This window comes from Mycteria americana, chromosome 1, assembly GCF_035582795.1.
Source record: "Mycteria americana isolate JAX WOST 10 ecotype Jacksonville Zoo and Gardens chromosome 1, USCA_MyAme_1.0, whole genome shotgun sequence".
In the NCBI taxonomy this organism is placed as follows: domain Eukaryota; kingdom Metazoa; phylum Chordata; class Aves; order Ciconiiformes; family Ciconiidae; genus Mycteria; species Mycteria americana.
Genome location: NC_134365.1, coordinates 2,982,175 through 3,006,834, shown reverse-complemented (window position 1 = coordinate 3,006,834; position 24,660 = coordinate 2,982,175). Strand labels below are relative to the sequence as shown.

Here is a 24,660-nt window from a genome sequence, read left to right as displayed (position 1 = left end):
CAGTTTATTTGACAAAGAAAAAGACGTGTGACTTCCATACAAAAGAGACAAATCTGGCCTTTGCTTCAAGTTAGTGCTGTGAAAGACAAAAATGAGCACAGCTTGACTTCAGAGCAGCTCAGCACCTGCTCCACCCACCAAAGGAACGAAGAGCTTGGGCTGTTTGGCACCTTTGAGAATCAGGGGAGAATTTTTAATTTAAAGACTTCTTTTTCCTTGTCATCCTCCCCCACGGAAGGACTCAAAGCATCAGCAGGCAAAGATTATCATGTTCCCTGAATGGCAAATTGGAAAGTTTTCTTTGCCTCTTTTTAATCCATTTCTGCTGAAGTTAAGTTTTCTTTTATCCCTTAATTGAACTTCTGGCCACTTCATCTCAGTATCTTTTACGAACCCATTTGTGGATAATATGAAGCATTTTGTTTTATTCGTTCTGTTGACACGCATCTATACAGCCTTAAAAGAAATTTCCAAAGTCAGAAGGAAGGAATAGCTCTTATGCCTATAAAGTTGCTTCACAGATTTGAATCCAGCCTCAAGACTGCCCCAGTCCCCTTTCTGTTCTGGTGCTGCAAAGGAGGGACAAGCAGCCAGACACGGCCACCGCTGTCCAAAGGGACCTATTACAGCAGCTGTGCAAAGGAAACCCACGCAGGAGTGTCTTTGGGGTACCGGAGGGGACCATGAAAGGTGTATGATCACTAGATCATGCCCCACCGTTATGCAAACTATGAAGTAGACCATGTGGATTATAAAGAAAAAGGCAAGATTAACTGTTAGAAGAAATAGCCTTAAAACACCCAGTCATGCTTGATCTGTGAAGCTGCCACTAAAAGCAACGACTGAGCAAGAAGAGGAGGAATTGAGGAAGGGGAAATAACAAAAAGAGAGTAAAACTACCTACTGTAGTGTGCATACATCCCAGTTCCAAATTACATTAAATTACAGCTTTATAAATATATAACCATTTTTATGGCATCTTTATTTGAATTAAAAACCTTTATTTGTCTCTGAATTGATTTTAATAAGCTATGGAAAACCAAGCGTATAACATCATACAGATTCCCAAGTAATACTGCATCTTTATTTTACCTCAAATGCTATTAAAATGATATATGAATGAAGTAATTTCTTCTTAAATGTCATCAGATCAGGCCTTTGCTCAATTTTTTAGGTAAGTTATTTTTTATACCAGTTATGACTTCTCTCATCTGGTCCAGCTGCACTATTCAGCCAATTGTTGCATTTTTCGACTCCAGAGATGAAATGAAGGATGTTCAACTCCACACGCAGGGAACCTATGTACAGCTTATGGCTTCTGCTCCTGTTGGGGTTTTTACATCCTTTTACGAGCTCCTTTTTGAATGAGGGGACTGATTGCCTTTCGTATTGTTTTGCCTTTATCAGAACCCACTTGATGGACCAGAAAGTTCTCTGTACCTGTCATAGGGCTGAAAATAATAAGGCATTCAGCTTTTATGAAAATCTACTCAAATGGAGTGTCTTTCCATAAAAGAATGGTTGCTGCCCAAAGCAAACCAGTTTTCCAATTCTGAAGTGCAGCACAAAGGTAACCTCCAGAGAAGCACCCAAGAGATCCCTTGACCAGAGACTTTGACCACATAACGAGGATGTTCAGGACAACTCAGAAATAGTCACAGACTAAAGATGCATGGACACATCAGGGGACATGCTTTCATAGCAGAGAACTTCTTATATGCAAGAAGTGGGAAAAGTAGCTGCAAGCCAGGGAGAGAGGAGACAAACTGAAAGAGAAGCCCCAAAATTCAAAAAAAGCTAAGGTAACCATCTGGGATCCTGGACTAAGCCTAGAGAGGGCATCCGGATGGTAAGGAAGTTAAGGCTAAGACCGATTTTCAGGATTTTGGTGGAGTTTGCCTAGAGCTACACATTTCCTGTGTTGGCTCAAATTCAAGTGCAACTCCTTCTTTTCTGCCCTTTAGTCCCAAGCCTTTATAAAGCTTCATCTCCCCCTTACGTCCTGGAAGAAATTGGCTCTGGACCAGAGTGCCCCTCTGATAGAATAGATGTCTGAACTATTAGGGACTGAAGGGAGGACTTTGGACACCCATGCCACCACATACCTGTTTCTACAGAGGGATAAAAAAAGCAAACAGGTATCCAAAACGGTGCTGAAGATGCCAGAGAAAGAGACAGTCCTACAACCCACTCAAACAAAGAAAACAAAGGAGAAACACATGCTGTATCTTGGCAAATGTTCTGCAAGAAGACAATTCACTTCCCAACATCATTTGTTTGATTTCGTGACATGTGTTTGTTGAAGAGTATACATTCGGTGCGCAGCAAGTGGGGCACAGTACTTGTCTCAGTTATTAGCAGAAAATGGGGAAAATAGCATATTCTTTGACCTTTTCTTTTGAATTTCCAATTCTGTTTTTCAGGCACCACTAACTAATACCTTTAACTGCAACTATTAATGTTTCTAAAGTTTCTCCCAAGATATGCTTCACTTCACTTTTCTGCCCTAGTAGAACATTGATCTCTAATTTGTTAACACTCAGAGCTGCCAAAGAAAATGAAAACCTTTGTGAAAAGGACAAATCTATTCAAAGTTCTTACAGCTATTCAGCCAAGCATCTAATCTGCATGTAATTGTAATACAGTCTTTAATACAAATGTTCTCCATCTTACAGATGCACGTGTAAATGCACAACTATATTTACGTCTCCCGCTGATGACAAGATGCCTCATCTAAATGATTCCTATTTACAACTTTCCTTCTCAGTCTCACCCCTTTCACTGTTACACATTATAAATTACGTTCTCCCTAAGTACCCTAAGGTACCAACGTACCTAAGGTATTATTTCTCCACGTCCTAAAGCAGACTTTCCCCCCAAAACGGCATACGAACATATCAAGTTGCCAAGTGCCATCTTTGAGGCATATAGGAATGGGTATTGCTGCTGCCAGGGGGGATGCCCAAGAAATTTAAGTTGAGGAATACTTTCTCCCAGTGGCACTGGGTACAGACTGCAGCACCAGGAACAGCACATTCATAAAGGATTTAAAATTCCCCTTGTTGGTTGTGGAATTATGGAATTAATTCTTAAATACAGATCCAATGGGCCACTTCTGCATAGCAAAAGCCACACCATAGGGAACTGCATCAGCTCACAAGCAAACTAGGATCAGCATGAGCCTTGAATGGCTGTCTGTGGGTTACAAGGATACCCCAAAATTTTATTTCAACGCACACAGCTGTACATTATGTATATATCATTTAAAAAAAATACCTATTTTCGCTACAGCAGCACAAAGTCAACTTAGCTTAAGTCTTCTATTACATTCATACATAGCTGCAGCTCGTCTGCTGCACGGATAACTTTTACAAAGTCCAGTGGTGGTAGAGACTCAAGGAAAGAAAATTTGAGCTTACCCATGAAGCTGTTGCTGCAAACTTGTAACAGAGACAGCTCTGAGTTCAAGGGAGCTCTCCTATGGACTGCAGCAGCCATAATTTTAAGATCATGTTGCTCATCCTCTGCAGTCAGAGGAATGATCTGGGAAAAATCACTCTAAACACGACCTGTTTCAAACTCAGTCAGCTTTCAGCGGCAGACGGATATCCCATTAAAGCGGTCAAAAGAATAAGAGAAAATTGCTTCTGCGAATTATGGGTGAAAATTCAGCTGGATTATATCGGGCTCTACTTGGAGGCCAGCTACACGTAGTGTTCCTCAGGGGTCTACACTGCAGCCATCCCTGTTCAACATCTTTATTAATGACCCAGAGATGGAGTGCATGCTCACCAAGTTTGCAGGTGACACCAGAGCGGGGGAACATGCCCCTGTGAGGAGAGGCCAAGGGAACATCACTTGTTTAGCCGGGAGGAGAGGAAGATCTGAAGGACCCTAACAGCAGCTTTAAAAGCCCTAAGAGAAGGTTATCAAGACGGAGACAGGCTCTTTAATGATGTGCCGTGGGAGAACAAGCGACAATGGTTGTACATCAAAACAAAAGAGGTTCCAAACAGATATAAGGAAAAATATTTCCCTCCGAGGATAATTAAGCAGGAGGACAGGGATCCAAAGAGACTGTGGTATCTCCAGCCTTGGAGGTCGTCAAAGATCTGACTGGATAAAGTACTGAACAACCTCATCTGTCCTCAGCGTTGATCCTGCTTTGAGCAGGAGGTTGGACCTCCCAAGGCCCTTTCCAATCCAAATAATTCTATGAGTATGTATGCTTACACTCAGTGATATATCTGATATCGGAATGAAAATCTATTTTGGCTTGTAGATGTGCGATCTGCTCTGCAGCTGTATGTGAAATTCATCTTGTGGCAGAAGCCCAATATAGAGAATCACAGATTAGCTATATCTTCTTTCAAATAAATGGAAAGTAGCTGCGTTTAGCTTTGTTTATTAGATCTACCACTATCACTGCTCAGTGAGATTGGTTGCCTAAGGGCATAATGAGTGCAAGATTACCATTTTTTGAAAAGCACAGCGCTGCCACAAATAACATTTACGTGCCAACCCTCAAGAGATCAAGAATAAAGTTCTGGAAAGAAATTCTAAAATATTCCATCTCTCTCAAGCCAACAGCCCCAGCAACAGTGTCATCTCACCGACTTGCTCCTGTCCCTAAATCACAGCTTTAAGTACTTTTGTCTTAACTGAAAACTTTGTTTTTCTGAACTGATATTGGGTTGTGGTAACTTTCTCGGGTAACTGCCTCAGCACAGCCAACGCCGATACTACACTGAGACTCAAGAACAAGTTTGATCGATACTACCAAAGCCCTCATATTGTGGAATTATGAGCTGCAGTATCCAAGTAGGATGAGCTTATTATTCAGGACCACTTTAATATTTTCATTTGGTGAGACCAACAAACTTTTTTGGATATTGCTGGCACAAATGTTTGAAGTGTTGGTATCTGACTGTTCCCATCTCTGTCGGGTGAAAAGATTTTGATGATGTCAGGATCAGCAAGTCAGTAAAGAGGAGGTGAATACAGAGAGACCATCCTTTCACTGTGCAAAGTTCGTGATCCATGTCAAACTACCTACAAGATATCAAGGCAGAGAGTCTTTCAATCGCAAAATACTGACTGACAGCTGATGCTGTACAACAAGAGCTAAGCAAAACTGTAAAAAACTACGTATCGATAGTAGTTTTTGGTGATTATGAAGTGACTGAAGTACTTCAAGGATGGTCTTTTGCAGCTGCTTTGAACACCATGTGTAAGCGGTGAGGAAATATCAGGACTGGTATAACAAGAATGCTAGCGATATAAAAAAATTGCTTGGCGAAAAACGTTGTATGTATTTGTTTGGATGACTGCTAAGTACCTGAATCCAAGAAAACTACGGTTTACACTCAGTCTAGATTGAGAACTATGCTCATATTTAGTGAAGCAAGAAACGAAACGAGCTCCAAGCATGTTTAAATCAAACTAATGTGAGAATTTTTCAATGCTCTTACAACAGTGTATCCCAGCAGACACATTCTGTTCGGAAACAGCCTTCTGAAAGAAATGCAGCCAAAACTAAGGCAGGTGGCCTTCTCACTCAAAAACCTGCTAAATAAAAAATCCAGGACCTATGGAAAAGAAACCGATTAAGTGTCTCAGCATGCCACAGTGTAATCATCAGCACCAAATACATTGCTTTGGAAGTTAAAAACGTGTTTCTATTGCTGTCAAGTACTAAGGCAACATGCCACAAAATTCCTACAGCTGGATGATGTGCTAGGCCAAATAATTCAAATGCAGACCTCTAAAAACATTCATAATTTACAACTATGTTTTGTGACCTCTAAAGATGACTCCCACTATTTACTGGGCTTCTTTTTCCTGCATTCTTTCCAGGTTCTGTTTATTCCTACTATCCATTTCAATTCTCGCTCCCACGGTGCTCAGTGCATCTTTCAAGCCAGAGCCATTAATGTGCCTTTCAACCTTCCTGCAGGTATTTTGTGTATGTTCTGTCCTACATATGTATATTCTCCCACTGGTGTCTTTATTTTTCCTTTCCTTTTTTCGTGATCACTTGTGTTATACACCTGTATTTCTCCAGACATCCACAGCCTTTCACAGACACCTCTTCCTCATTAGTCTGAACAGATCTTTAGTTGTTTCTTGGAATGCAGCCTGCATTATGTATAGCCCCCCACACCACGTCCATATATTCTGGCAAATGTTAGGAACTCAGAATTCACCTGTGTAGGTCACTGCTGTTATTATGAAGCAGGTCTGCTAATCCCTCTACCTGTGCTGGCAATGGTCCACAGCATTTGTCTCTTAGGATGGGACTCATCACACCTAACCTCAGCTACCTATAGATAGGTGCTTAAACTATGCCTCCTCAATAATCAACAGCCAAAGAGATGGGATGGTTTGATCGGCTTTCAGCAGCATCTATCTCTCACCAGCAACTACTGACTGAACCCAGATATTTAATGCAGACTAGATGTTTCCACTTTAAGCTAAGTTGGAGAAAATGCATCAGTGCCATAGAATCTCACCAAGGAGGATGGACAAAGACACCGTAATGCAGACCAACTTCTCTGCGGCAAATACTCTGTTATGTACTTGTTCCTATGCCAATATAACAGCAAATAATACATAACAACTGAGGGAAGAGTTACACATAGTAGTTCTTTTCAAAATACCAGAAAGCCAACCACAATCATTTATAATTCTTCTTCATTCCTTACAGCAACAAGTCTAGCTAGATAAATTATATCTCTGTATTGATTAACACAGTTGCCTGATAAATATATGGAAGCATTTGCAAGTTTTGATTTTTGCAGTTTATTCTACATAACACGTTATATCTACATAATGTATGGGAGCATTCAGAATGCGCTTGATATAGTCAATATTTTTTCTCCTCTTTTTCCCTCTAGAGTACCAAAGCTACTCAACAAAAGCCCCCATATCTTTGAATTGGTCAGCTATCTTAAATCCACTGTGGGAAAAACATACATTTGGTTATTATGAGATCTGGAAATACCTTGTAGGATCTACATCATTGTAAGCCCACTGAATACTAAAGTAGCTCTTTGCAATACTGCATGTATTACTGCAATTATTTATTCATTCTCCAGATGTAACAAATGGTAAGGTAAATTCTCTGAACCAGCAAGCTTCATTTTATAGTGCCAACTCATAGAATACTTTAGGAGGCACCTTCAGAGGTCACCTATTCCAAGTGCATGGTTCAAATCAGGTCCAACTAGACCAAGTTGCTCAGGACCTTGTCCAGCTGAGTCTTGAATACCTCCAAGGATGATTCCTCATTTGTATTAAATCTGTGTCCTATGGATCATGCCACCAGGAATTGTATTTATGGTACCTGCACACTGAAGCTTTCTGTTTACTCCATCTCCACTTTCATACTATTTCTTAAAGCCTGAACAGGACGAGAAGTAAAATACTGCCAGTAAACTCACAACTACAAGAAAATAGGTTCACGTGTCTGAAAACTTGTTTTAATTACATCAACTAGCCAAATAAAAAGACATCATGTGTCCTCTCAAATACTGTCAATAAATCCGTGTTCTGCTAACCACTCGTAAAACTCCCACTTCAAAAATATTCCACACATAGTATGGTACAAACATACGTAGCATTTTACACTTGGTTTTCCAATATAAAAGCACAGTAAGTCTTGTAAGGATTTTTCAGTTTTTTTATGAAGTTCTTTCAATTTTACAAGTATCTGAAATCATCTCTTGTCAGTTCATGGCAATAATTCAAAGAAAAAAAATTCATTGAAGTTTTCTGAATTTAAAAGGGTCATTTTCTGCTTTTGAAAAAGCATTTTGAAAAAAAAAACTTCTTCATATTTTCTAACAAAAGGAAGTCCAACCTCCACTGTTATCCAATAATTCATCTTACCTATACACAGCAATATTTTGTTTTGCTCAGTTGAAAGCCTACTGAAATACTACTGCCTGCTCAGCTGCAAGAGATTCTCAAGTCTTCAGCATTCTGCACATTATTTTAAACATATAATTAAAGATAGTTTCAAAAAAATTAAGTGACAGTAGCAGCAGTATATTCTTAAGAAGGAAGGAACATCATGAAAGCTGTTTGAAATGTGTAATGAATACAGTATGGTCTGTATTCATTTCAAGGGGTGTGTCACACTGGCAATGCATTATTTGGTAATTTGTTATTTTGTTTGGTCGATTTGGTATTTTGTTAAGTCCAAAAAATAGTGTACCTATTCACTGGTATTAAAGGGGACAAGACAACAAAGATATCATAGAATCACAGAATATCTCAAGTTGGAAGGGACCCATAATGATCCTCAAGTCCAACTCCCTGCTCCTCGTAGGACTAAACTGAACTAAAACTAAACCATATGACTAAGAGCGTCGTCCCGATGCTCCTTGAACTCTGACAGGCTTGGGGCCGTGACCACTTCCCTGGGGAGCCTGTTCCAGAGACCGACCACTCTCTCAGTGAAGAACCTTTTCCTAATGTCCAATCTGAACTTCCCCTGATGCAGCTTCATTCCATTTCCTCGTGTCCTATTGCTGGTCACCACAGAGAGGAGATCAATCAGCACCTTCCTCTCCACTGTCCCCCTTGAGGAAGTTGTAACTGTGATGAGGTCACCCCTCAGTGATGAGGTCACCCATCAGCCTTCTCTTCTCCAAGCTCAAAAAACCAAGTGACCTCAGCTGCTCCTCTTAAGTCTTGCCCTCAAGGCCTTTCACCATCTTGGTCATCTTCCTCTGGACACACTCTCATAGTTTGATGTCCTTCTTACACTGAGGTGCACAGTACTCGAGGTAGGGCAGGACCAGTGCAGTGTAGAGTGGGACAATCACCTCCCTCGACCAGCTAGCTATGCTCTGCTTGATGCACCCCAAGACACGGTTGGCCCTTTGGGCTGCCAGGGCACGCTGTTGACTCAAATTCAACTTGCCATCAACCCAAACGCCCAGATCTGTTTCTGCGGGGCTGCTCTACAGCCTCTTGTCCCCCAGTTTGTATGTATAACCAGGATTATCCCATCCCAGGTGGAGAATCTGGCACTTGCTCTCGTTAAATTTCATATGGTTGGTGATTGCCCAGCTCTCCAGCCTGTCCAGATCTCTCTGTAAGGCCTCCCTACCCTTGAGGAAGTCCACAGCTCCTCCTAGTTTAGTATTATTGGCAAACATACGTAATGTACGTTCAACTCCTGCGTCCACAACGGTTCAATGGTTTTTCTTATAAACACACCAAATTGAACAGCTTCAACTACAGGAAACTGTATCAAGGTGTCTTGTGTAAGGATAGACAGAGCTCCTAACACACAGGATAGGAATGGCACCCCCTGAAAAAGGGGCTCCCGGAGTCCTAATTTAAGACTGTGGCTCTTCTCTTATTCCAAACCACCTTTTCTTTTCTCTTTATGCTTTACTGAACAATACGTAGCTTCTAAAAAAGATCATTTTGGCATATTGCGTTCACATCCAACGTTACCTGCTGAATACAAAGCTTGCACAACTGAAACCCAGTGGGAGGTCAGGATAAAGAAAAAAAATGAAAATCTCTGTATTACTATTGTAATCACAAAAGCCATGCATACATCCAGCACCTAACTCGACTGTAAATCCCACAAAGTAGGGTTTGCTGAAAAATAATGCATGAGATATCACTCACTACAATCTAGAACAGTCTTTAATACATACTTTTGTAACTTGCATTATGCTGTTTCAATGCACTAAACAGCAATACACATGCAACACCATAACCACCTGATATGAAAAAGAACAATTTGCTATCTTAAAAATGAAATCTGTTAAAAAATGCAACTATGATGCACGCTTTAAAAGCCTGCAGACAAGTTAAGCAAGAAATGAATAAACAGTAACTTAAAATCATGCCTTCAAATTTCTAGACATTTTGCTGAATAAAATGGTTAACACAAAAGATTGCATATTTTAATTTGCTTACTTCTCTAGGCAATAAATTGTTCGATATCACCTTCTATAGAGTTTATGAGAGAATTCACTCTCAATATGATATTTTGATCATTACGTTGTTCTTCCCTTGCTTGGAGAAACTGAGGCAATGAAAAAATGGTGAATTTTCCAAGGTACAAAACAGAAGTAGGGTTATCAAACAGATTTTTTTGTTCAAACATTTACTCGTTACTCAAAGGCAAAATTGCCATTTATTAAAAAAATAGAGGCACTTTCTATAACATGGGTCAAAATGCAAGTATTTATACCTGTAGAAAGCAGTAATTATAGCTGATACCATGTTAACCACTGCCAAGCACTACTATGCTTCTACTTTCAAAAACTGTAGGCTAGTGAGGATTAACTGAAATCAGTAGCAAGCTTGGCACAAACAGACAGTTGAGCTGGCATGCAGCAACAATTATCTGCAATGCTTTTAAAAATACATATGGTATCAAACTAAAAAAAAAAAAAAATTCTGTATTATTGTCGCAGTCTATTGGGAACAAGGAATCGCTTCTTTGGGCTTTATGATTGATAAATATTATAACTAAACAAGCAATAAATTTTGTTGCAGGAAAAAATCCTTCTTAACTGGATTACAGTGGTACCAGACATGGAAACACTGAAATGTTATTAAGGTAAGACATTTTAAAAAAATTATAATTCTTCTCTGAGAATTAGACATATGTTTGAACTCCTCTGCTATGGTTCATTTGAATTTGCTTCCTAATTACTGCAGCTATGTTTTTGTGTTTTAGTGTGCATAAATACATATTCCTACATGATTATGGCCCACAGTAATGCAAATGGTTAAACTCTCTGACATGGGGAAAAAATAAAGATTTCCAAAGTGGCAGGAGAGTATCTACTCATTTCAAACACATGATTATCTTTCCATATTTCAAAAGGAAAGGCCTTTTGAGGCATAGAAATATGCATGTGAATAGAAACATATTGAAAAGTCTCAGCTTTCAGGTATAATGCTTTTCAGTTAGAAAGGCATAAGATGGGGGAACTTTCAATTCTCTCTGACACGCTTAAAGAGAGCTGAACACGCCACCAGCCTGGCATTAGCATTTCTGTCCCCTCTCCCAGCTACCGATGGTTCGCTACGACTTTTGCTAAGCTGTGTCGCTATCCCAATTAAAAACTACAAGAGCAACAACGAGCCCCTCCGCAGCTGAACCGGACCTATTTCATACCAAGCGGGTTATCAGACACAGAACCCATAAACAGCCTGAAAAACAGTTAAAACAGAATGTAAGAAGAGAGAAGAAACCTTCACCTTGGAAATATTAGTGTAAAAATGACACATTATTTTTCCAGGAAGGATCTCTCAAATACAGAAAGGCAATGCCAGCTGCTCCCTCCCTTCTGAAGGAATGGGGAGTCGGGAATTTTAAAGGAATCTGGGTAATGCCCAAGACAAATTGGTTTTGCTCTCTTCAAAGCAAAAACTCGACTGCGAAGAAGTTGTCACTACACTTGTCACCAAGTCCATTATTCGGATTTTCTCCCCTCCTATTTTCCCCAGTTTTCTTCCTTCAACCCTCCTGGTCATCTTCAATTTGAGTTCCTTCTGCCACCTTTAAAGCTAGTATTTTAGTTTCTCAGGAGTTTCATGGGTAATGCAATACAGAAAAAACTTTATTTAACCTTCCATTCCTTCTGCAGCGAAGCCTGCCCAAAGCTGGGATCCGTACCACAATTAAAGTTATACAAAATCTGGCAGTGGGCTTCAAACGTGGTCACATCCTAAGATGTTGGTTCAACTCTTACTGTGGCCAGACCCTCCCTGATGTGAAGAATATCAACACTAGACACAACCGCTCCTGGGCAGGACTTGATCTCCTGCACGTGAAGAGCACAATAAAATGAGATGAGAAAGACACTATGCCTATACCAGGACACAATACAGAGCATCGATTTCCTCAAGCGTGGTGTGAGCCGTGTCCTTTACGCAAAGCCTTCCCAAAACCCAGTGTTCTCTGTGCTTACCCTATAGAAACAGAAACGAGGATTAAATCGGCTGTCCCTTTACCCAAATGGCGAACATCAAAACCTGACATGAAAAAGGCTGCGTCTGCATCGCAGCTTATTGTTCAGCAAACCTAAAACAGCCTCGCAAAACCCATCGGCTGCCAGATGTACCCGCCTGTCTCCAGCGCTGCGTTCCAGCAGCTCCTCTGGGCTGAGCAGAGCCCTCTCTCCCACCGAAGGCCAAGTTATTAAGAAATTGTTTGTCGACTTAGATTGGATTGATCATTTATTTCCCAAATTCCTTTTCCCATCATTTACTCATTATACGCCTCCTCCTGATGTAACAGGGCATTTATTAGCTTCTGCATTTATTGTGCTGGCAAATAGAAACATTCTGCAGCATTTCCTGGGGATTCTCTCATTTATCTATCGGTTACAGGACTGAAGTATTTTTAGGGGCAGAAAAAATTAAAATATCACTCAGACTGACAGCAGTGAAAATGAAGCCGGTATGTGCTTGGGATGGCTATTTCAGCCTTTAGGTTTACAAGACTATTTACAAAAAAAGTGTGGCAATATTCCACATAAACATTATTGCTATATAATGAGAAAAATTACTAACTACTGCTTAGGCAGAAAAGGGACTGTTTTAAAGAGAAAGGGAGCTCAGAGAATGTTTTAATGCACATAATGTCATTGATACTTGTTTAAAAGGAAAGTATACTTAAATGAGGTACTTCGTGGTTTTAAATGCAATTGCACAAAGGGTAGAGAACAGAAGACAAGTGAAAACAGGGACTGGTCTGTATTCTGCTTTTTTACATCCAATGCTCAGCTTGCCCAAAAGTAAAATTACTGGGCAATTCAAAAAAAGTATGAATATATTAAAGAGATAAATACGTTTAAGGGAAAATATTTCTATCAGATTCCCAGGAAACTGAAAGAGACTAAAGGATTATTCCTGTGGAATTATTCCAAATATCATATAACCAGTAAAATCTCTAGAAGGTATCCTAAAAAATTCAGTATTTTACTTGGCAGGTGGTTCAATCTAGAGTTGCAGTATTTTCTAAATATGTTGTCTCGACAAAGAAATCCAAGCAAACTATCTCACTGCTGAGTGTTGTTTTATATAGTGTTAACTTAGTACAGTATTTGTTCCCAAACTTCAACTTCTGTAAAGGAAAGAGGGTGGGAGGAGGGAACAGACCTGGGTGAAATGAAAGCTGCTTATTCATTAACTATCCATATGTTAAAACATTTTGCCATATCCTATGAAATGCGATAAACACTGCCTTTTAACATTCAAATGACAAATTTCTTCGGTTTGTTCCATTTTGCCTATTAACAAAAAAATTCTCTCTTATGATACTTTTCTTTGCTCCTCAAGAAGGGGAAGGGGAAAAGCTCAGCTGAAACTGTAAACGAAAACAGATGTGGACACAATCACTAAGGGTGACTTAAGCAATGCCGACATGTTTATGTTTAACTGTATGCATCCACTAATTTGTATTCATCAAAGGGAGCGGTGCTGGACGAACAACCTGCTTAGCTTCATTAGGATCCGGCACGTGCTTTTGCGGGACAGCCGTCCCACGGGAGAGAAGCGCTTGCTCCCACGCCACACACGCAGTCAGGTCCCGCTCGCTGTGATTTCCAGTCCTTCCATCAGACAAGGCAAGCAATGGCAGAGGAAAAGCGTTATCCAGCTCTCCTGCCAACATGATTTCAGACATGGGAATAAAGAAGAGGGAGAGTGAAGGAGCTGCCCAACGTGCTGCTTTTCGACTGCTTTGCTTTTCAGTATTGCCTCATATGTTCCCACTCCCATCACAGTTTATCCTCATCTGTATTTTTTTATTCATAGGAAGAACACGTATATGTGTTCAGACTTCACAAGAACCAAGATTCAAGTGACTTTAACACAAACTGAAACACTCTCAGAGAAGTATAATGACTAGTGATGACCAGTTATCGTGGCACTGTAAATAAATTCCTATTCTTAAAGTACAGCAGGAGGTCAGTAAATGCTGAGATCCAGAGCGGTGATAATTGTATAACTGAGGACAAGTTAAGAAAACAAAATACAATTCAAGCAGTGAGGACTTAAAAGCTGCAGGAACAGAAATGGGTTTTTGAAAGAAGTCATCTTTACAAAGCTACATGATAGCTGGATAAACACAAACCACTATATAAATAGCCAATTCCTGAAAAACATTATTTCCCTGTTTCTTGGGTCAGTAAATCCCCTATTAAGTACCAAAATCTCTAAGAGTTTGCATTTTAGAGGTTTTGAGCATCCTCATTTCCAATCAAAATCTGAGCGTACCTCTGCACAGCGCAGACAGCGCAACCACGCCTCAAAAAAACGCCTTCCCCCATACCTGAGGAAACGTCAGTGCCGAAATTCTGTAGGAAACGACACCGGGGCATCCTATAGGCAAAGAAAGGGACTTCAGGATGAGTTTAAAACAGCATTTTAGGCCAAAAAGCATAACGAAATACAGCAGGAAGAGCGGAGGGAAATATCAGAGTCAATTCTGGTCAGTGATGCAAGAAAAACGTAGTAAACCAGAAGCTAGGCAGGAAAAGAAAGTTGTAAGAATGATGATGCGTTAGAGAAAGATACTAATGGAGATAAAATAAAGGGGAAGAAAAACCCATAACTGCATTACAAAAAGCACAGCATATTTGAAAAGTCTTGAAAAATCACATAAACACATCCCTGCTGCAGGACTAAGTTATTAGTTTGCATCCAGTATACCATTATACCTAGGTCTTCTGCAAATTCTTGCAAAACAAAGCCATGGAATTATCCACCTTTTGCCCCAAACTAAAACTACCAAAAATCAAAAACCATCCCAAACCATGGTTTTGCACATACTGGATAAATAAAAAAAGGATTGCAAACAACCTATATGAAACTAGTGGTTACATGTTAAAAGTTATCAAGCGTCTTACTGCACAGGGGAAAAAAGCCTGGAACATTAGTTATCGCACTTTTTTTGGTCTCCATTTATATAAAGACACACATACAGAATGGAAAAATAATCTATAAACAAACATTTAGAGAACCATCAATACCTACTATTCAGCACGGAACAACTCCTTATTTTGTTGTTAAGCGGCATTTCAGCCTTGCTATTGATTGGATATGTGATAGTGCAAGATGAGACTGAAACAGGTATTTTTAATGGGAAAATGTCTCAGAAAAAAAAACATCAGGCCTATTTGGTGGGCTTAGGGAAAAAAATATATGGGCGAGTTGTGTATTTAATAACAAACAGCTACTTAGCAACTTATAAGTGGTAAATAAAAGATAATGAGCAGAAAAAAAAATAAAAATCAAGGCTTAAAAACAATTGTTCAGAATAACGACTGTGGCTCAGGAAGAGATGGAGGTAGAGCATTAATGCAGCACTCCAGTCTGAAGGCTACAGCTCAGTCTGTCTTTGTCAATCAGGTTGAGGTTTCAGATATTGTAATTGGTAGCAAGTTTCCTAATCTCAACCTGCCAGGCAAGAAGCATTCAACAAAAGCTCTATCCCCAAAATATAATGAAATTTGAAGAAAGAAATTTCTAATATTGGCAACATGAAGCAAGATCACAGGTTGGGTTGACAGCTTTATTATGCTAAACTGACAAAAACATTACGCTCCGGTCAGAACTAAAAAGGGTGGTTTTCATGAGCAGTATGGAAATACAAAGCACTGGGAAACTCTGATGAACTCCTACTTTTATCTCATTGGTGCAGCATATGAGCTCAGACATAGAAAAGTCTCCTGGCCCAAGTACAAAATGAGAAATTAATATATCTTGATTTTATACTCAGGTCTCCTGCTGCACCAGTTTGGGGAAAACTGCAAGAACCCACTGTCACAGTTGAATATCCATGAAGGAAAAAAAAAGAAGACACCAATAACTTCACAGAGATAATAAATATAATAAAATTAATAACTACATTATATGATATACAGTAGTATTCTTTACATGGAAGCCTTAATATATTTTATTGCTTCTGTCTGAAAAATGTTTGGAAATAGGGTTATGTATTGATATACAGGGTTTTTTTTTAATATTTATATGTTTTATATGGGGACAGGGAGAGAGAGAGAGAGAGAGAGAAATAGATAGCCAGACAGATAGACAGAAAGAAGAGAAAACCACTGAGAGCATCTCATAAAAATGGATGGGAAATAAGAATGATGGAATTCTCGTCTTCAAGCCATGGATATTTAGAAACTGATGCTATAATGACTGGTTAAAATGCAAAATTATTGTTAAGTGATACAACACAGGTATACCCACTTAGAATTTAAAGAGAAGGAGGGTCTGTAAACTGCCTTTCAGTAAGTCTTCTGAAATACAGGAGTTTGGTTAGGTCAAAGACAGCACAGGTATTACTGAAAGCATCAGTTTAAATAGCAGAAGAAACACCAAGCATTTTTAGCTGTACCACATTTACCAAATTCACCTCTCCAGACAGAGGACTATGAAGCATCACCGTAGAGGCAAACTACAGAAACTCTGAAAGTTGGGGAAGTTATCAGAGATTCCTTTACAGATCACATTCCCAAAAAAAGATGTTGGCAGTAGTATACGTTAAAGCTGCTACCGAAAGGTTACTTTACTCATCTATGGCACGAAAGATGCAAAATATAAAGCAAATGTAGAACACAGTGATTATTCCTGTCGCTATATGTTATGTTTAGAACAGAAATCTATTTGAGTGGTATTTTGTAATGCAATGGACAATTTGGAAAAACCTACCGGTATTATGCGTGTCCAACAAAGAAAGCACACGTTGCACTTAATAAACAAGTACAACTTTGCAAGTCTGTCAGCTCTGTGCTAGAGCTAATTCCATTTCTTCATGGGAACAACGACAAAAGGTTTGCCAAGCTTTCCCAGCGTCTCCCCTAAGCGCTCAGTACATAGTATCATCAGCCAAAACCATTTCCTACTTTGCTGGATCCAGCCTCAAGTCTTAAAACACTGTACTTACACCACTGCTATTTGATTTTGAAAGACATGAAAGAATGCAGTACAAATGTGTGGAGAGTAAACATGTTTGCTCTAGCGAATACCAACTTCTGAACACAGGAGGTGAGAGCAGAATCATCCTCTGGTTATGAAATTCTTGCTGATACAGTCATGCAAGATCGAAGAAAGTAAACAGACTGATAACTTAAAACAAATAGAAACAAAAATGTTTAAACTGCTAAAATACATTGTAGGGAATAAAAATGTTTGTAGTTATTATACTGCTTTATAATAGTCCCCCTCTGTTATCTACATCTTGCAAACTACAGTTTACAAAAAACATAGCAAACAGATTCTGATTATTTAGTTGTTGAGATTTGAAAAGGTAAACAAGCATCTGAACAAATGTGGAACTCGCATTGTTTGCATCTTAGCACTTATGCTCATTATAAACACCTACAAAAAGCCAATACTTGGCTGTGAAGCTGAACTGTATATCATCTCCTTTTCTGAGCACTGGGGCTATCACTGCAAAGCATGTTGGTCCATTCTAAGCCTTGAATAGAAAAAAGGAAGAGATCATTAAATTATAATTTCCCCACACAATTGGTATAAGCATTTCCTACCAACAGGATTAGTTTGAACGCAAGATCCCAGAATAAAGCTGCTCAGCAGTGAGGATGGCAGTTTAGTGTCTAGTAAATTTGATTTCTCTGAAAATCCTGACACATCATAATAGCGAAATCCTATTTACTGTAGCAAGCTGGATGGATAATACTATTTAACACCTGGTATAGTATGTGCCATCAGCTCATAGCTTTGTGCTCTGTGTGCTCATCTTACCTTAAGGTTAATGCTCCTTGACAGCCTACATGGTAAGTAGAATCCCCAAATTAAGTGCCGAACCTACGATTTGCAAATCCTTCCTCAAAATTTAAGTCATGAAAAAAATGGATGCAGATAAGAGGATCACATTTCCAGAACTTATGTCTATATTCTCAGGCTCTGGTCTGGCAGTAAGCCCTGTATGGTGCAGGAGTCTCCCTGCACAAAGGCCACTAAAGTCAGCAAGGACGTGCACAGAAATTATAGAATCAGCAAGGAAGAACTATCAGGGCAGTAATTTGTTGACTGCTAAATCTATAGCGTACCTAACATAAGGCTGAAACCTCCAAACGCTAACAGAATAATTTTATTACCTTACGCTGTATGCATATTCACATGCGTACTACTCAATACTTACTAAAAGGATTTCTAGGAAAGTCACAAGCATAGAAACTTAGCTCGAGTGAGAAGTATCCTGATTAACATGGGGATACACATCTTGCTCATTCACACTGATAAACTAAGTAGTTGTGTCATACAGCAGTGTATTAAAATTAATTTCCTTCTGCTCCTATGACTAGGGGCATGATTCTCGTAATGATGCATAGTCGTATTATGAAGCAGCGTAACATGGAAATAGTTGGATTTGCTGAAGAAAATTTGAACTAGGGAGAGTTGCATCATTCTTGAAGCAAGAGAAGCGCACAGAGATACACCTCATCGTGAATGTCTGCATGACGCCAAAACTACAGGCAGAAGACGGAGCAAAAATATTCTAAGGCAAAAGCAACTGGGTGAAGGAACGACAGGGTGTCAGCTGCCATGTAGATAAAATGAATGCAACTGTTGATGTTGACTGGAACCTACACATCGCAGCGACATTAGAGATGCAAAGACGGTTATGAAGTCTATAGCCACTGGAGCCTGGAACTGACATTGAAACCAGCGGCACAATGGAAGGATGATGGACGTGGAGGAGCTGAGCGGAACAACGATGAAGACAACGGGACAGAAGCGTGTGACTCTTGCGTGTGTGGATACCCACATGAGGCAACATTAGAGAAAGAGGCCATAAGATTGTTCTTCCAGGTAGCAAGCCGCTCAATCTGCCTGAGGTGTTAGTTTGCCTTTTTCTTGCTCTGCTATTTTAAAAGAAAAATCAAATGGTTTAAAATACCACTAACACCACCTTATTATCGTAAATAATTAAGACAACGTAGGGTACACATATGTCAATGATTTGAATACTGCTATCTCTGGGGTTTTTTGCTGTAGTCAAGAAGCACCATTAGCCTGTAAGCAGATGATGAGAAACACTGACAAATTTTTCTCAAAGCTTAATGTGCAAACTCTTAAATAACAGCTTTACATCCTAGTCAGATATACAGCATGAGAAGGTTATTCTTTAACTCCTTTGTTAAACTATCTCATTTTGCCTTGCTGCTGTGGAGCATGTAATAACTCATAGCCTCTGTGCTATCTTTGACCTAGAAACACTGGCAGCTGTTAGGGGAATCGCTGGGTTTTTGGAAAGTATCAAAAGGTTTTTAGCACATAAACCAAATTTATGAACAGATATTGCCCTGGAGAATAGAATTGTTTATGTTTTAGTATCACAGCTGTCACTGGTGCACAGTTATTTTGTCCTGTATTAATCCCCTGAAAAGGTTGAGCATCTTCACTCAGTCGCTGAAATATTTTATAATTGACAGACTTCATCTGGCACTGAATATGTATAATAATTTTCTCCATAAGGAGCACACTGTGCTGACACTAATCTGTTCTGTTGTCGTCTCCCTTTATTATCAATGTCTGCATTGTTTTTTCAGCAGCATTGAAGAACACAAATACGAAGCTTCTAATTGAAAAAGCTAAGTAATCAAAAAGCCAATTAATCATACAGATGAGCTCTGACACTCGGTGATGCAACAGACAGAAATACCACATATGCATAACTGAAGTATTTTTAAAGTGTGCTTATTTGATGTAAGAATGATCTGAGAATGTAATTAGCATTCTTTGTCACAGGTGACAGACTCATCTTGCACATTTCTTCATACTGACATTACTCCTCTGAGCTCCACTTGCTCTGCTCCCGCCTTACCTCCCATTCTGATCTCTCCTCTGCTGAACAGCCCATACTCTGACTTTGTGTACCTTTCACTGAAATCAGGACAAGTTTAGGAACAAATAAGCAGCCCATTATTGTACTCTGTAATTTCCAGAACCTTAGGCCTTGCCAGACGTTCCTTTTTTCTTAAACCTCTATTTCCATTCCAATGCTCAAAAATCACCCATTCTGAAACTCACAAATGACCTTAATAACGGCTGCAGGCACCAGCCTCAGTGAAGCTGGGATTGCAGAAGACATGACCTCTCTGCTTTTGCAGGTTTTCGTTCTGTAATCTCCACATCTCTGAAAAAGTTCAAAGCCAGATTTGGAGCACAGAGTTCACCTCCTTTCAGAGCTCGAACAACTCTTTTTTTGTGTGTAGAAGAGATATGTACATGTACGTTGAAAACAAACCGGATGACAACCTGGCAAAGCAAAGCTTTCTTAAGTCAGAATGAAAAGACAAGCCTTAATATCACCAGAGCTCCACTCTGAAGACAGAACAAACATCGTCCATGGCATAAGACAGTCAGTTCAGAACTGCCTGCTGTACTCCTGGAGACTTCCAAGTCCAAGAAGAGAAAGCAAGAGATGGCAGACTTCACCTATTTCACATCACTTTGGGGATGACACTTTAGTAGAACTCAAATACAGTTATTTAAAGTTCATTATCTCACTTGCACACAACAATGATATATTCACATGCATGTTAACATGTGATTCCATATTGGAAGCGCTCACTTAACAGGAACAAGCAAAGGCACTGTATTGGCAACCTACTGTGACGTTAAAAATAACTAAGAATAAAATTTTATTTGCTGCATAGCACCTTAAAACGGTAAAAGAAAAGCTTTCAAACAAAGAATTGTGGTTTATCACATATCCTTTGCCATGAATTACTCCGGTACTACTTGCATTGATAACTAAGAGCAGAGGTACAACCACCCCATAAGAAGCCAGTTTGGATGAGATACTGCAGATGCTTTTTCCTCTAACACCAGCCAGTTATTTGAGACTAAGGAAGTATTCTGTGGGGGGTTTTTTGCGAAGGCGGGTTTTTTGCGACTGTTTAAATAATGCATTTTAGAATCATTAAACTAATTTACCCTCATCCTTTCAAACTATTTTTCATTGCCAAGAACATGGACTTCATTAATGTAATCTTCAAAAAGGTAGGACAAAACACTGAGACAGTATCTGATATGCCCTCTATTTAAAATATTCATTAAGACCAATTATACACACTGATAATTCATGCAACATGCTCTTCTTCCTAATCTATAAAAACAAGGGGTTTTCTCCTATCCTGCTAAGCTGCATAAATGAATACATATCTTGTTAATATCGTTTTCAGAACTAACTAAAAAAATTCAAATTAATCAACAATAGGTAGGCTCAGGAAGAAGGCAGAGGGGTAAAGGAGGCAAATGTATTCAGGCTGAAGGTTACAACCAACCTGGGATCTAGAAAATGATGACAGCACTGATTATTTGAAATTAACATCCTATAAAATAATACCCTATAAAAAATAAGAACGTTAACAGCAGTATGTTAAAACATTGGAAGCATGTCACACAGCTTACCAAACTGTTCTGTACAGTTTAGTTTCAAGTCTACAGTGAAAAAAAGACAGAAGTGCTTTTTAAATATGGCATAAACAACTTGCCATTAACATTAAACTCTCCACGTACCAGTGGCTTTTGGAGGAACCACTAACTGCACCCAAGGAAAGCAACCGTGGACTGCAGCGAAAGCAGAAATTCAGTATGTATCTGCACACGTGCAATTTTAAGACTGCTTGGTGATACTCATTCCCTTACACTGGCTCTTCGTCAGCGCTGGTATAAAAGTAACCTCGTTCAGATTATTTCTCTGTATGTAATTACTGTGACAGATGAAATCTCCTTGCAAATGTAAGAACTTAGTTAGTAAAGAAAACAATATTCTCAACATTAAAGCCTCCATCTTGTCAATATTAAACCAGAAGCAGAGGCAGTTAATACCAAAAAAACCCCTCTGGCCACACTTTTAATCTTTATCTCCTTAGAAGAGTCATCTTGTTTAACAGTAAAACATAACCAGAAAGTCAATAGCAGAAACAAACAGAGAACTCTTCATTAAAAGGGAAAGAAGGCTTACCCTTTCTTCCAGCCGAGCCAGCTGCTCTTTGTAGTAGGCATCATGCTTCTTCAGTTCTCTGTCTTTCTCTTCCAGCTGCCTGGCCTAAAAAAAGAAATAGAAAGATAAAACTGGATCAAGAAAGAGCATCACTTGCAAAGCAAAACATCTACTATAAATTGTACCAGTAAGGAATATACAGCGATTGAGAACTGCAGTCTATTAGTTTTTGCCAAACAGTACATTAATAAGATGATGATTGCCGCATTGAAACTGTAAAGAGATTGTCTATTGTACTGGGTTTTTTCCTTCCCTCCTCAACAGCTGTGCCATAGTTTGTCCAAATGTATTTGGAAATGTCATGAAGATGGAACCATGCATATCCTGCTGAGCTTAATCTTTTTTGTTTGTTTGTTTTTAAATTAACTTTGCAGATCACTTCTGAACTTAGGGAAACTTGCTCAAGCTACCGAACAAAATACACACAGAGCCTGAATATTAACTGTTACTAGGTGGACATTTTGACATGAGAAACGCTGAAAAACTGAACTTGTGTCCATGCGTTTGTAGGCAGTGGTGGTAAAAAGAATTCTTTTGAAGTAGCTGTTTTTCCTCTAAAACCCCAGTTCAGGAATGCATTTAGCATGTGCTTAATTCTAAACGCATGGAAGTTTGGAAAGAACCAAATGCTTACATATTTGCTAAAGCAGACCTAAAAAGCACATCTAAAACTCTGCTGTCCTCTTTAATTAGTAATTATTCCTCTGGAAACTCCTCGATCAGCTGAAGTATCCAACTAAGTAAGCTGAAATCCTTTACTGTAGGATCACTCCCATGTCCAGTAACTTAAAATAATACAGAAGAATTCTGAACATCTATCTTTTGAATACTAATATGACTTGAGTATTCATTTAAGAGACACTGCTTCCAGCACTACTGAGCAAGTTGACATTTTTTTGGCTTTTCATCTGTAGTACGTTCTAATATGTAGTATTAAGGGGACTCATCAAGAATTCTAAAATACATTAAAAGAGCACACAAGCCCACAGAATACATACAAAGCTACAAGTCCTCCAGAGGAAATACTAGACAAGTGATTTTTAACAAGCTATGGAGGATTTAATGCCTAAATTATCAGCGCAGATTCATTCCAGGCTTATAATGTTTTAATAATAAAATAGCTTCAGTGACTACTAATTAACTATCAGTGGTCATTACCACAATTGCCTTCTCAACCTTAGTCATTTACCTCTAACATGCTGTTTCCACCCAGGTACTGATACTACAAAGCCACATGCAAAAAGTTCCTGGTTTAGGAGCATCATGTAAAATGGTAAACTCCTGTACTCTTTACTACTTAAAATGATTTCTGCAGGTCACGCTCACAGAAGCATGTCAGAAAACTTACTTACATCATACATTGTGCTATACTTCTTCTATAGATACAGGACTTAATTCTCCTTGTCAAGATTTGCACCTTTTTTTGCAGACAGACGAAGAAAAAAAAAATAACAACTTTGGATTTTTGGTTGTTCCTTACTTAAGTACTTACCTTTTTTTCTATATCCTGAAGCATGTAAAAAAATCAAAAAGTCAAATTAAATTTATTATATAATGGTGAATAGAAAGAATGCAGAAAAATGCATTCCTGTCAGGCATATCTGTAATTTAGAGCAATGCAGAAAACTACTTGGAAGTTGTTGGTTTGTTTTTTTTTTTTTTTTTTTATGAAACTTCACCAAAATTTCCCTGCTCTACCAAAAGCACAGAGCCAAATTTTAATTCTACTTGGATTAAGAAAACTTTGCCCTCTGCCAACCACATCATCTTCAGTATAGTGCTGTGGAGCACATGCTACAGCCCTGTCCGCCGCCATTTAAATCAGCCTTTATTCACTACAGAAAACTAATTAGAGGGTTTTCCAAAGCTGATTACACTAAAGATTCTAGAGTCTAACTACCATGCTTTGTATTGATCACGGTTTTGCTTTTTCTAGATAATCCCTGTATCACCTCTCAAACCTGCCTCTTGTCTGTGGTTACAGAAACAGCTAAAAATTCATTGCAGGTTGTGCCTCCCCCCAAACCATCTTCTCCCAAATATCTAATACAATACTTCAATGCATTATCATAGTTACCCATACAGAAATATTTTATGTATAACCACCTCGCAATCCCTGAAATATTTGCGAACTCAAGAACATTCCTTTTGTGCAAGTGCAGTTAAATAGGCCAGTGACAAAGAAAACGTAAAATTAATGTTCCATAATGCTCATGAGAACTCGGTTAAATTTTAGTTCTTGGAGTTCAATAGTGTTTCACACGATTCTATCGATGACCTGAAACCAAGCAGCAAATCTGACTTTGGAAAGCCAGTAAGATATAATAAAACCCATGCAAGAGCATCATGACTTAATTCACTTGCCCCATTACTGACGATTCACAAGGGCAGAAATTTTCAGGGTGTAAGAACACAACAGGTCAAGGACACACTAACAACAGAGGAGATGAAACCCATCCTCTCCTCCAGGTCCAGCTGAGCTTAAATTCTTTTCATCTGTGTCTTGCTTGCTGATCAAATACCATTCAAAAGAGAGAAATGGATTTGTTTAACGGTATCTAATCTCCAAATTTCTATATATGAAAGACAATATGAGCAGGGGAATGCAAATAACATTTGTTCCA

The 24,660-nt window shown here is 39.0% G+C and overlaps 1 protein-coding gene across 3 annotated transcripts in view; it reads right to left on the bottom strand.

Moving 5' to 3' along the window:
• Window positions 1–24,660, bottom strand: part of CHCHD3 (coiled-coil-helix-coiled-coil-helix domain containing 3) — a 160,748-nt gene that overhangs the window by 35,310 nt on the left and 100,778 nt on the right. For all 3 annotated transcript variants that reach the window (XM_075516292.1, XM_075516372.1, XM_075516452.1), the window contains exon 5: window positions 21,998–22,081. In XM_075516292.1, the coding sequence (XP_075372407.1) occupies window positions 21,998–22,081 (84 nt within the window). The remainder of the gene's footprint in view (window positions 1–21,997; window positions 22,082–24,660) is intronic.